The sequence below is a fragment of the Triturus cristatus genome, chromosome 9 (genome assembly GCF_964204655.1).
Source record: "Triturus cristatus chromosome 9, aTriCri1.1, whole genome shotgun sequence".
Classification (NCBI taxonomy): domain Eukaryota; kingdom Metazoa; phylum Chordata; class Amphibia; order Caudata; family Salamandridae; genus Triturus; species Triturus cristatus.
In genome coordinates this window covers 648786574-648799876 of record NC_140592.1, presented here as the reverse complement: position 1 = coordinate 648799876, position 13303 = coordinate 648786574, and the positions used below count along the sequence as shown (strand labels likewise).

Here is a 13303-nt window from a genome sequence, read left to right as displayed (position 1 = left end):
AAGAAGAAATAAAAGGCATAAAATGATATAAAGCAAAAGGAACAATTACCACCAACATCACCTGTCAAGCACTAACTAGAAGGTTCAAGTAGGCAAAAGATGAGACAAAAAGGAGACAAGAGGAGACAAAAAGGAGACAAAAAGAGACAAAAAAAGAAAAAAGAGACAAAAGGGCCTTCTGATAACCAGCTTCACACTCTGGAAAAATCACCGAAAATAGCAGACAGCAAAGGAAAAGAACAAAAGGTCACAAGGAGAACAAAACATAAAATAAGTGCTCGAAGCCATACACACCACTGTTGGACTCTCCGGCAAAAACCAAAAGGAGACATCTCGAACAGCATAGAAGTGATCATCCATTGCTTGGAATCCCGCCACAAATTAATGCAAGCAACAAAATCTAGCACTGATGCCATGCGCCAAGACATTAAACCTCTACTTGATGATATGAAAGATCTATCTAACAAGCTTACAGAAGCTGAAAATAGAATAAGCCACTTAGAAAACTCTAACAACTTGAATACAAAATGCCTAGACTATTCATACCGTTCAATGAAGACAATGGCCAGAGAGATCTCTGATCTTTAAGAACGCAACCAGAGGAAACCTCCACAATATTGGTCTGCTCGAAAATGCGGGAAAAGACACCAACTCCTGCTTGGAATTCCTTGAATCCTGGATCCCCCTAACACTTGATATCAAATTTTATAAAGACTTTAAAATTGAAAGTGTGATCAGGTTTCCCTTGGGCCCATCATCACGCACAGCACAAGAAATCTCTTACCAGGCAAGAGCAATGATCTTCAAGCCTTTGTGCTATCGCCACAAAGAAGCAAAACTGGCACACATGAGGAAAACTCAACAGGTGATGTGGAACTGTTCACGAATCACTATTGCCCAGTATTTCTCAAAGGAAACTGTTGTGACAAGAAAGGGATTCCTATTGCTCCGCGAAAGTCTGAGGGATCGCAATATCCCCTTCTCCTTCATCGGTCATGCAAGATTCCGGATCACTTTTAATGGCAAACCCCAGATCTTCTGTTCCCCTGCGGAGCTACAGGCCTTTTTGGACACTCATACCCAAATGGACATGGCTACCTAAACAATCTATATCTAAACTGGTTATTAGCGCATAGTAAGCCTTCCGTAGACCACTAATTATTACACTCTGGTGTACAAATCACCTACTTAAACTCTAACTAAAACCAGACTGATAGTTCTACCTGCTTACTACCCTGACTGCTTACTAAAATGACTAACATGACTAACGACTAATGTCGCTTTATTGGCTCCACCCGCCTGAGCACCAAAACAGTCACATCTATATTAACTTTGAATACTCTAGCTCAGGATGTCACCAAACCCCCCACTGCCCGGCTCACCTCACACAATCACTTGACCAGGCATGACAAGGTGGGCCTTATGGCACATGAGATACTCGCTACCACCCTACCACTTTGCAAAACACTTTACAATTGGTCACTATACCCTGTCGTACTGCTCACCTCTAATTATCACATACCTCTTCCTATGTTTAAGCCCAGTTCCTTACAACATAAAGATGGAACTACATGCCGCTGCCTTGGACTAGCTCTTTCTTGGCCTTCCTCTCCCCAGTTCGGATAAGGGTGGTTAAATGTGGTATTCCCACATTTCATAGGTTGGGAGGTGGGTGAGTCGGGGTTCAGGGTTTAATTTAATCAAGGCTTCTTACTGCTTTTTCTACTCTCTTTACACTTCTTTCTATCCCCCTCTAATGTCTACCTTCTCCCCCATCCCCTTGCTACCTCTAAGAAAGCAAGGTCTCCCACGTACAGATCTGCAAGTTAATCACAGCAACCACTACACAACCAGTTACCCTACCATCCTCTCATGCGCATCGCTTATAACGGGGTCACAGCTTGTATTCACCTATTCACACAGATTTTGCAATAATCTCACTTCACATCATTGATAACATCCTATGTCATGAAATAAACTCAAATCCACACCTCCCAAACCAATCTAACAGCTATGCTCTAGCCACCAGCTCACTCCCAAAATCATTATGGCTGACATTAAATTGCACTCCTTTAACACCAAGGGTCTCTCCCTCTGGGTCAAATGGAAAAAAATTGCTGATTATTGCAGCAAATTGAGAGGAGATGTTACCTTACTAAAGGAAACCCACATCGAATCATCCTAAGATGCCAGATTCTTCTGCCCTTGGGATGCTGATACCCTAAATCTCTCCTGCCGATTAAAAAAAGAATGGGGGTATTACTATAATCGCTAAAATAACAGGTTTATCTGTATTATCTGACCAACATGACAACCAGGGTCATTGTCTAATCACTAGGATACTAGCAAAAAAGTAGGGAGCTGGCAGTGATAAGCATTTATGCCCCTTAACGACAACTCAATTTAATTCTGCAAAAAATGAGACCAAAACATCTCAGAAATCCCTGAAAATATCGGAACCATTGTCGGGGTGACTTCAACCTCCTAATGGATGGCACCCTTGACAGACTGCCCGCCCACATGTTTCTGGGCAGCAAATCCCACAACCAAATGAGATTATGTTGCAAGAATGATAACCTCAGTGACATATGGAGCCTATTCAATCCCAACGGTAGCGACTACACCTTTTACTCCACCCCACACCACACTTTCCCTAGAATTGACTACATCCGTGTAGATAAATCCTAAAATAGAACCTACACTAATTAGCGACTATGCGTGCATCTCAATTGACCTCTCGTCATAGATTCACCTCCACCTCCAAAACGTTGGCGCCTCAATGATGCAATCCTTGAAGACGAACCCTCTAAAACAAACATAGCTAAATCAATACAAATATTTCTAGCAAAGAACAAAGAGAGGGACACTTCAGAGGCTGCCAGATGGGATGCACTGAAGGCAACGCTAAGGTGAACCTTACTTGGCATAAAGGCTAGGAGAAATAAGTCCTTGAATGAACGCCTTGTATCCCTTGAGGCAGAAATCAGCTCGTTAAATGAATCCATTACACACTCTGCAGGGACTCAAGACATTCCCAAACTGCGCAAACTACAATATGAACACAATCAAATACTAAGAACTCGTGTGCAAAAATGGATTGAAAATACTAACGCGGAATAAGTAAAATGCAGAAACAAAGCTGGTGAAGCACTCGTGAGCTATTTCAAGTACTCTAAAAACAGATGTGTTAGCACTGCCATCAGAAACATTTCAAACGCTAAAGTGACCTCCCACAAGGAGATCCCAGAGGTATTCCATAATTACTACTCGGACCTTTACACACCAAAAAACGCATTGAGACGCTCGACTGTATAGCATATTTGGACTCCTGCTCTCTCCCCTCCACCTTCCCCTCAGACAGGACCCTCCTTAATGCCCCAATCTCTACCAAAGAAATACAGGTAGCAATTAAACCTCTTTTACCCCGGCAAAGCCCCAGGCCCCAACGGGTACACAGTTGCCTTCTACAAAACATGTACCTCAATCCTTTCTTCACCACTTCTCTCCCTATTCCACTCATTTACCTCAATGGGCAGTGCATCTGGCTCTGCATCCGAAGCCACAATAGTGGTGATACAGAAGGAGGGGAAAGATACACTTGATATTAGGAACTACAGACCGATATCTCTAATCAATATCGAATGTAAGATCTATGCCAAAACCCTAGCACTAAGGCTAGACAAAATATTCCAATGACTCATTGACCCAACCCAAACGAGCTTCTTGAAAGGTAGAATGGCTGCCAACAATATCTTCTGTCACGCCCTCGAAAAATCCGTTCTCCGTCCTCACCAACCATGGCTATGGCTATGGCACACGACGTGGAAAAGGCCTTTGACAAGGTTTCTTGAACCTTTCTACTCAAGACTTTACACAAATTTAATCGAGGCAAGAACTTTATCTGCATGGCGATGGCCCTCTATGCTTCCCCAACTGCTAGAGTCAGATTAAATGGCCACCTATCCAACCCATTCCCACTTTCACAAGGTACAAGACAAGGGTGCCCCCTTTCCCCACTTTTATTTTGACTAGTTATTGAAGCCCTGCTATAGCACCTAAAAGCTAACAATAGCATTAAGGGAATTCACTTTCAATCTGGTAGACAACTTGTCGCAGCCTGCACTGACAATGTCCTGTTCTTTACCAAAGACAAGACCGATCATGTCTGATATCAATGACCACTCAAAAGTATCTGGCTACTCTCTGAATCGCTTAAAAACAGAAAGATTCCCTATGAACATTCACTGCACACCCTCTGTTTTAGGCTCATCAGGCCTGAAATGGAAATCGTATGTTCTCGAATACTTCGGCATATGGTTCCGCAAGGACCTCCGTGAAACCATAATGATTAGTGAAATTAAAACCCTTACCAAAATCAATACCTTCTTACTCTCATGATCCCATAAAAAGTAACCTGGTGGGGTAGAATAGACACGATAAGAATGATGATCACGCCTTTCATCAACTTCATCTCAAGCATGCTCCCCGTAAACTTATCTTCCAATTTCTTCAAATCCTTAGGAAAGATTATCACAAAATGTATATGGATAAGTAAGAGGCTCAGAATAGCGGGACCCACTCTTAAGCTGAGAGGGGGCCTTAATCTACCGGACTTTCATAGATACCAACAATCTCTTCTAGCAGCACAAGGTTACTGGTGGTTCAGGGGCTCTCTGGATTCCTCTCCCCCTTGGCTACAAATCGAAACACACCTATTACACCCTTTCCCACTAAACCGACCCTTACGATGCAAAACTTCAAAACTCTACCCATCTCCCACTCCTACCCCATAATAGGCAACATGGCAGCAGCTCTTCGCTGCATCGATAAAGCACTCCCCAACAGACTCATGGATTCCAATATAGCCTTCCTGTGGCACAATCACAAATTTAAATTGGATGGGAAAACCTTGTTCTGGAATCTCTGGGCAGAAAAAGGCATTAACTGCATCAGCGATCTAGGCTCATCGATTCACCCTATTACCTTCGCCGAGTTCAGTTCATGCTATGATCTACCTCTAACCGAGTTCTATAATTTCTTAAAACTCAAAGTATCAAGCATAACCCTCAAGAATTCCCACAAACCAGTTCTGCCTGACCTATTGCGGGACCTCAAGAGATCAGGTCATGTTGCCTCACGCATCTATAAAATGTTAGAACCCCAGAGACTGTACATCACGAAAAAATAAAAAACAAATGGCAAGCACAAATCCCTCCAACACTGTCAGCGCACTTCTCGTAACCCATCTGTTATAGAATCTGACATTCCCCTTTCCAATAAAAAATTACCCCGTTGATTGCCCAATGAAAACTTTGGACTATCCACAAATCCCACTGGCGCCTCTCTAGATTATACAAACTGAGGATACAACTGACTGACATATGCTGGCGTTGCGAAGAGGCCTCTGGAACACATGTTCTTCACCTGCAAAATGTTCCAACCCCTATGGACCAAGATACAGCAATGCATTCAGAATATCTTCAACACTAACTTCACACCGACTCTTCACACAGCAACTCTGGGCCTTTACGCTCACCACCCACCCATCACCCTATCGCAACAAGACGATCTCCTTCTTGATCTCATGCTAGCCCTCGGCACCAAAACTATCCTGTCAGACTGGAAAGCAACCACAGAATCCTCCTGTGAAAAGTGGTGAAATACCTTATACCCAAATAGAGGGGCAGACAATATTAGGTATAGGACTCCAGTTTTATGGTATTCATTTTTTTGCATTTCCATCTGTATTTATCCATATTAATTTTTTGCAAATTTTCTCTGCATTTATCCCTATTTAGGGGTCTATTGCGATGGCATCATCGGGACCGCCCGCTATGTGTGTGGCGGTCCTACAAATCCAATTAGGATGCGCCCGCCACACTGGCGGGCGCAACCCACATTTTTAACATTGCGGTGGGCTGTGCTTTCAGCAGCAACCGCCGCAATGTTAAAAAGGCATCTGTGCATTTGCATGCACAACGTGGCAGGCACCGTGCGGTGCCTGCCACGTTGTGCATGCAAATGCAGGGGGTACCATAGGTACCCCCCATGTGCACCCCCACCCCACAAACACCCTGGGGGCCCGCAACAGGCCCCTACATGCAGACTTCACATGCCTTTCCTGAAAGGCACTTCACCGCCTGCATCGTGATATGGATGGCACCATATCAAGCCCCTTTTCCGCCCGGTCTCCTGTTAGACCAGCGGAAAATCGGCAGATGGTCTTTCCGTCTGCCGGGGTCCCCCCCGCCATCCTAATATGGCGGGGGGAAATGGGAGGCGGGCGGTGAATAATGGCGGCGGATCGCCACCGCCATCCAGGCGGTGGCGATCTGCCCGCCATTATAATAGCACCCTATGTTTGGGTTTTATGGAAAAATTACACTGAAATTAGAATATTCCCACATTTATGTAACCGTTAAATATGCACTCATGCTTGAATGCCTACCAGGTTTCAATGCTGTAAACAACTACAGAAGATAAATCAATGCGCTTAGAAGAAAATATGCAAATTTCAGTATCAACCGTGTGTATATCTACTGCTGTTAAAGCCTTTTTACTAAAATTCCTTTCTTTTTTAGCTCCCTTACCTATCAATCCACACAGGTATTGGCCTGACAGTCATGTCAGACAGTATTTAGAATTACTCAAAAAGCAACCCAATTTCCGTTTTTATCCACATTTAAAAATAAATACAGACAAGAAAATAAATGTTTTCTGTCTGTATTTTTCTGTAAAAATGGAAAACAGGGAGCCTTAATTATATACAAAACAGCACACAACACTAATGCCTCAGGAGGCCTTTGGAACATGCTCAACACCTTCCTACAGAAATTCGACCCCCGATAAACAAAAGTATCCAATACACTTACACCGCACCTTGCAGACCTGCTCCCCACCTCAGATTGTGCTATACCAACACCTCAAGTTTACCCTCCTTCCCTACCTCCCTGCTATCTTATATCTCATTCTTTTTCCTTCCTTTTCTGTACTATTGCACACTGCACTATACTTCTCCCTACTATTAGATGACAGACATCGACTTCAGGCCTGCAACAACATTATATTTAACCTAGAATGTTGCACCCTTACTAATCCCTAAAGCCTCCTACCCTGTCCAAAGATACTCAATTGAATACTTACAACCTAGATGGCCAACTCCAGTTCCGCCTACGATGGGATGTATCCAGAACCCACTGATACAGCTATAATACTATCTTCCACCTGGTATGTAACTCAGTTTATTGATCTGTAAGGTATTGCTATTTCTAATATGCTACACTTCAGCTTACGCCTAGACGTTATCCTACATCATTTGTAGAATACTGACAATCCTCACAACTGATGTAAATTGTATTTGCACCTAACTTTTGTTTTTTTAACCTGTAATGTGCAAGTATCTTATCTCCTATATCTGTAACTTCTTGCCTCATGCCTTGACTACAAAACAATAAAATTGTTTGAATTTTAAAAATATTAGAGAGTGGGTGTATGAGGTCTAGGGCCTTGAAAAGTAGGCTAACAATTTGAATGGGTAATGCTAATGAGTGTGTGCTTGATTGCCATGTTTCCAGTTTCGGAGGTCCATGGTTTCTGACACCATTTAAACTAAGTTAGATAAAAATCGAGTATATCGAAGAAAACCTGCCCTTAGGGAATTATATAGGATACAGCAAGGATTCACTGTAATCCCTTGTCTAGAAAAAATACTTTTTTTCTAGAGACCCCTCACCCACCACGGTTGCCCCTAGGTGGCATGCTTCATCATTGGGGTTCCTCTCAATCCTCTATGGATTGAGGCATGCTGCGACTTGCGAATTACGTAGGAACACTTTTTATTGTAGACTATGTGGAGTGCAGTGATGTGGAGTGGAGAGGGAAAGAAAATGTAAAAATACCTAACTAGTTGGCCACTCTTTTATTCCCGCCCATAGTTGGTATGGTTAAAAATCAGGGGTCGTTTACTGAGAAGAAACCTGACCTTAATGAGTCTGGTTCTCTCAGTAATGTGTTTTTGTCAACATGTTTAGAGCTGTTCCCCTAATAGCTCTTCATCAGGACTCCACGGGGTCCAGACAGTATGCTCCAGAGAGAGAAATAGGTTACTGTACCAAAGGTGGCTTTGACGAAAGTGTGACTACAAGCCCCTCTACCCCGGGCTTTGACCATGATTCAATAATATAGCATCTACAGAAACACGGATTAATCACTGGAAACATATATATACAGAGCGCATTAGGTGTGTATGGTTTTTGTCCTTATTACAGGATTCACTAGGAATGGTAAAAACGGGTCTGGTCAGCATGCCACCTAGGGGAACTGATGGAGCAGGGGAAATACAAAAGTTTCTTGTACCCCCTTTGAAGTTAATGACCGGTTATGCAGACTTCTTCAATCTGTAGGGCGCGCCCCCCTAGACGTTATCCTACATCATTTGTAGAATACTGACAATCCTCACAACTGATGTAAATTGTATTTGCACCTAACTTTTGTTTTTTTAACCTGTAATGTGCAAGTATCTTATCTCCTATATCTGTAACTTCTTGCCTCATGCCTTGACTACAAAACAATAAAATTGTTTGAATTTTAAAAATATTAGAGAGTGGGTGTATGAGGTCTAGGGCCTTGAAAAGTAGGCTAACAATTTGAATGGGTAATGCTAATGAGTGTGTGCTTGATTGCCATGTTTCCAGTTTCGCAGGTCCATGGTTTCTGACACCATTTAAACTAAGTTAGATAAAAATCGAGTATATCGAAGAAAACCTGCCCTTAGGGAATTATATAGGATACAGCAAGGATTCACTGTAATCCCTTGTCTAGAAAAAATACTTTTTTTCTAGAGACCCCTCACCCACCACGGTTGCCCCTAGGTGGCATGCTTCATCATTGGGGTTCCTCTCAATCCTCTATGGATTGAGGCATGCTGCGACTTGCGAATTACGTAGGAACACTTTTTATTGTAGACTATGTGGAGTGCAGTGATGTGGAGTGGAGAGGGAAAGAAAATGTAAAAATACCTAACTAGTTGGCCACTCTTTTATTCCCGCCCATAGTTGGTATGGTTAAAAATCAGGGGTCGTTTACTGAGAAGAAACCTGACTTTAATGAGTCTGGTTCTCTCAGTAATGTGTTTTTGTCAACATGTTTAGAGCTGTTCCCCTAATAGCTCTTCATCAGGACTCCACGGGGTCCAGACAGTATGCTCCAGAGAGAGAAATAGGTTACAGTACCAAAGGTGGCTTTGACGAAAGTGTGACTACAAGCCCCTCTACCCCGGGCTTTGACCATGATTCAATAATATAGCATCTACAGAAACACGGATTAATCACTGGAAACATATATATACAGAGCGCATTAGGTGTGCATGGTTTTTGTCCTTATTACAGGATTCACTAGGAATGGTAAAAACGGGTCTGGTCAGCATGCCACCTAGGGGAACTGATGGAGCAGGGGAAATACAAAAGTTTCTTGTACCCCCTTTGAAGTTAATGACCGGTTATGCAGACTTCTTCAATCTGTAGGGCGCGCCCCCCTGGGGGGGCGCGCCATCATCTCAGGGGGGGGCGCGAACTTCCCCGGAAAATCTCACCTGCTTCAATCTAATCTAAATGTAGAAAGTACGTTTACTTCCTGCATTTCTTCCCCTTTTCAAATGGGGCTTTTCGATTGGCAAACTCCTTCGCAGCAGCCAATCAGCACTCAGTAACGTCACCACTGACGTTACACCAATGAAGGGGACAGCTATACCGATGGCAGGAAGTGCCGGGAAATGAGGAGCATAAAGCTCCTGAATTCGTCCACTTTATGGGTATTGTGGCGTTTCTTCAATCCTGCCGTTTGCTGCCTTTCACTGTCTTCGTTGGTTCCTGTCTTATCCTGGTGACCTGCAGTTGACTTCATCGACGTGAAGAATTCTTGTGCTGATGCCCTGGCGTTCTCCTGCTGCTGTCGGAAGATTGAAACCACTAACAGGTAAGTTTATAATACTTTTACTTTCTCCCTATGCCTTGTAGTCTTATGTGCAAACATTTTCCTTTCAATGCTGCCTAGTTTCCTCAGTCGGACGGAGGTGGGCGGGGGAGGAGGCCGGGGGGAGAGGGGGAAAATCGAACAGGCAAAACATGCCCAAGTTTTCGCTGAGTCAGTCGGAGGTCGGCAGGGAAGGAGGCTGGGGGTGGGGGGTGGGGGGCGAGGGAAAATCGAAGAGACACAACTAATTTTAAGTAGCTTGCAACGGGGCACGACGTGCTCATCATTTCGTAATTTAAACACTCCTCAAGGTCAGAAGGACTGTCAGTAACAGAGGAGTGTTTATCTTCTGGGAGACTTGGAAATGTGTTCTCTGTGCCCCAGTTGTGCATGGTATTGTAATCAGAAACAGCTGTTGAACGGTTCTCTCTGAAGGGTTCTGTTAATGTACAAATGGGATTGTTATCTTGTTGGAATAGAGTGCATCATGTTATATAGATGTGGGAGAGGGAAGGGAAGCTTGGAAGGAACGTCCGCTCACCCAATCTAGTAAACAGTTGCCAGCAAACTCTAGCACTCGTGTGCAGCAGAATGTGCAAATGAAATCTATTTAGAAAGGGCCTGTGGCTATCCCTACTCCCTTATGCTGCAGCTGTACTCTGCCTGGCTGCCATCTCCACCCTTCCTCCCTCACACACACATGTATGCCCATGGACTTTTCTTTTACAAATCAGCAATTTCATTTTCTTCAGAATACATCATGTAGTTAATGAAAGTGAGCCGAGCAGCGCTGGTTACACTGAGTCACTTAATAATTTGGAAAATATGGGCTTTGAAATTGAAAGCATTTTCCTCTTAAATACGCACTTTTCCATTTAGGTACATGTATAATACTTCAACCAAGCAAGGGCTTGTAATTCTGTAGGCTGGGCTGCACATAGGAGAGCTACTCATGGGTAGCTAGAGAGCTACCAGTAGCTTGCGAGCTACTTTTTGGAGAAGCCTGATCTACTTTTACACTGACTTGGTATGCTATGAAAATGTGCTTTTGCTGGTGCAGTCACGTTGCTCAAATGGGTGCAATTTCAGATATTTACGTTTCCCTCGTCTTCATTGCTTGATTTGTGTCACTCATAGTCGTTGAAATGTCAGTCATAATTACACTGAAATTATGAAAATGTCACGCATCGCAATGCAGAGCAAGGTTGTTTTAAAGAAAATTGCAATGGGGCAGAACGTGCCTATACTTCTGGAGTGTAAAGAAACCTCTCTGGGGGTTTCAGCAAGGCCCGTAGGAACATCGCAAGGGAGAAACAAACTCTGTGTGCCCAAGTATAGACTATTAAAACCTGGAACACGGCGCCTTCTGCTGTTCAAAGAGATTTTAATTTTTACAATATTACAAAAATGCCTGCACTCACAAGGGAATCACGAATTCAAAGCCACTTGTTACCAGACAACAGAAGCACACAAGAATAAAGACGTTTTATTTTCAGGAAGCAAAGCAAGAGTGCATCATCCTCACGGAGTCTGTACACACAGCACAGAGAAAAACACACATGCAACCAGAGTCTCGCACCACAAACGCATGAAGGGAGTGAACAGATTTAATATGTCGTGAGAGGCTAATAAGATAGCTTTTGAAGAACTTCACTGTAGTTTTGCAGATGTTGCACACGCAGGGCGTTGCTGTCTTCAGCACACTGGTGCCTTCTTGCTTTGATTCTAGTTGCACCACTATACTGCAATCTAATGTGGGTTATTTCTATTGGTTTCTAGAGCTTTCACTTGGGTGTTTAATTCACCCATGCCCCACGCCCTACCACTTTTTATTTGCAGCAGCCACCACTAGAACCAGGGCAACAAAATGGACTGGTAATCAAGACCTTGCCACCACTGTCAGTAACGGTGCACTGTTTGAGGAGCCTGTCACATATTTTGCAGTCTCTTTCCCATTGTTTATCCAATGTGAAAAGCCATTTAAAAATGTTATTTTGAGGACTCTGTTTCATTTGATGTCATTTGTGAAAGTTACGTACAACCGAAAGAATTTTCGTGAAGGTTTTTTTGAAACTACAAGACCTGCTCTACCACATGAAGCTGTAAAATTGTAGCCATGTACTATTAATTAACATGCAGCTTCGGAATTTTGTATCTTAGGTTAAGCACAAGTTTGACATGGACCGTTTCCTGCTGCCAAAAGATGGTAGAGTGGTCAAGCGAAAGGCTGAAACAGAAACAGATGGAGAGAGAAAAGCTGCAAAAACATGGAAATATGATGCCTCCTATTTGGACTTTGGGTTCACCTGCATTGTTGTTAGTGGAGAAAGTAGACCACAGTGTGTGGTTTGTGGCGTGATCTTAGCTAATGACAGCTTGAAGCCAACCAAACGGAGGCGTCACTTTGAAACGAAACATGGGTCTCTGGCAGGAAAAAGCAGAGATTTTTTTGCCAGGAAGTTGCAGGACATAACTCAACAGAAAGAAGCGGTGAAACAGGTGGCAAATACTCCAGCAAATGCATTAAAAGCTTCATACCAACTAGCATACCACATTCCTAAAAATAAAAGGCCCTTTGTAGATGGAGAAAAAGTGATTCTCCCAGCATTACTCGACGTGGCTAGGACAATGCTTAGTGAAAAAGCAGCAGAGAAGTTCAAAAGCATACCCATCTCAGACACAACAGTTTGCCGCCGCATCTCTGACATGTCAGAAGATATCCAGGGACAGCTTATAGCCCGGTTGAAATCAAGTTTGTTTGCTGTGCAATTAGATGAAGCAACTGATGTGTCAAAGGATGCCCATTTAATTGCTTATGTTCGATACTGTTATGAAACACTATTATTGGAAGATTTTTTATTTTGCAAGCCAATCAAGGGGCGAGCAACAGGTTCTGATTTGTTTGACATTATCAATGACTTCTTCAAAATCCATGGCTTATAATGGGAAAACTGTGTTGGAATCTGCACAGATGGTGCTCCTTCAATGTGTGGTGCTAGGGCTGGCCTAAAAGCTAACGTGTTGAAAGGGGATACCTACACCTGCATTGTGCTTGCCAGCCTGATTACTCACCGGAGGCTTTGAGAGGCGGATCTCTTGCGGGGCATTCACGCTGTTTGTCTCCCCCGCTGCCCGGACGACATCGAGGGCCACTGCGGGGGGAGACTACAGCTCCCGTGATCCTCGCCTGACACGCCCCCTTCCGGCTGCTTGCGCGCCCGGAGGCGCTTCAAATTCGGCGGCTCCCTCGGTGGAGCGGGGGATACCTACACCTGCATTGTGCTTGCCAGCCTGATTACTCACCGGAGGCTTTGAGAGGCGGATCTCTTGCGGG

General features: G+C 43.7%; 1 protein-coding gene across 1 annotated transcript; it reads left to right on the top strand.

Annotated features, from left to right (window-relative positions):
• The first annotated feature begins 12147 nt into the window (after window positions 1-12147).
• LOC146798437 (zinc finger BED domain-containing protein 5-like) lies at window positions 12148-12912 on the top strand. The gene has a single exon (XM_085627748.1). It carries the CDS (start codon window positions 12148-12150, stop codon window positions 12910-12912), a length of 765 nt encoding a protein of 254 aa, XP_085483874.1.
• Window positions 12913-13303: the final 391 nt, after the last annotated feature.

What these genes read in the sequence shown, in the direction of transcription:
- LOC146798437 (XM_085627748.1), top strand. Translation starts at nt 12,148, where the DNA reads ATGGACCGTTTCCTGCTGCCAAAAGATGGTAGAGTGGTCAAGCGAAAG.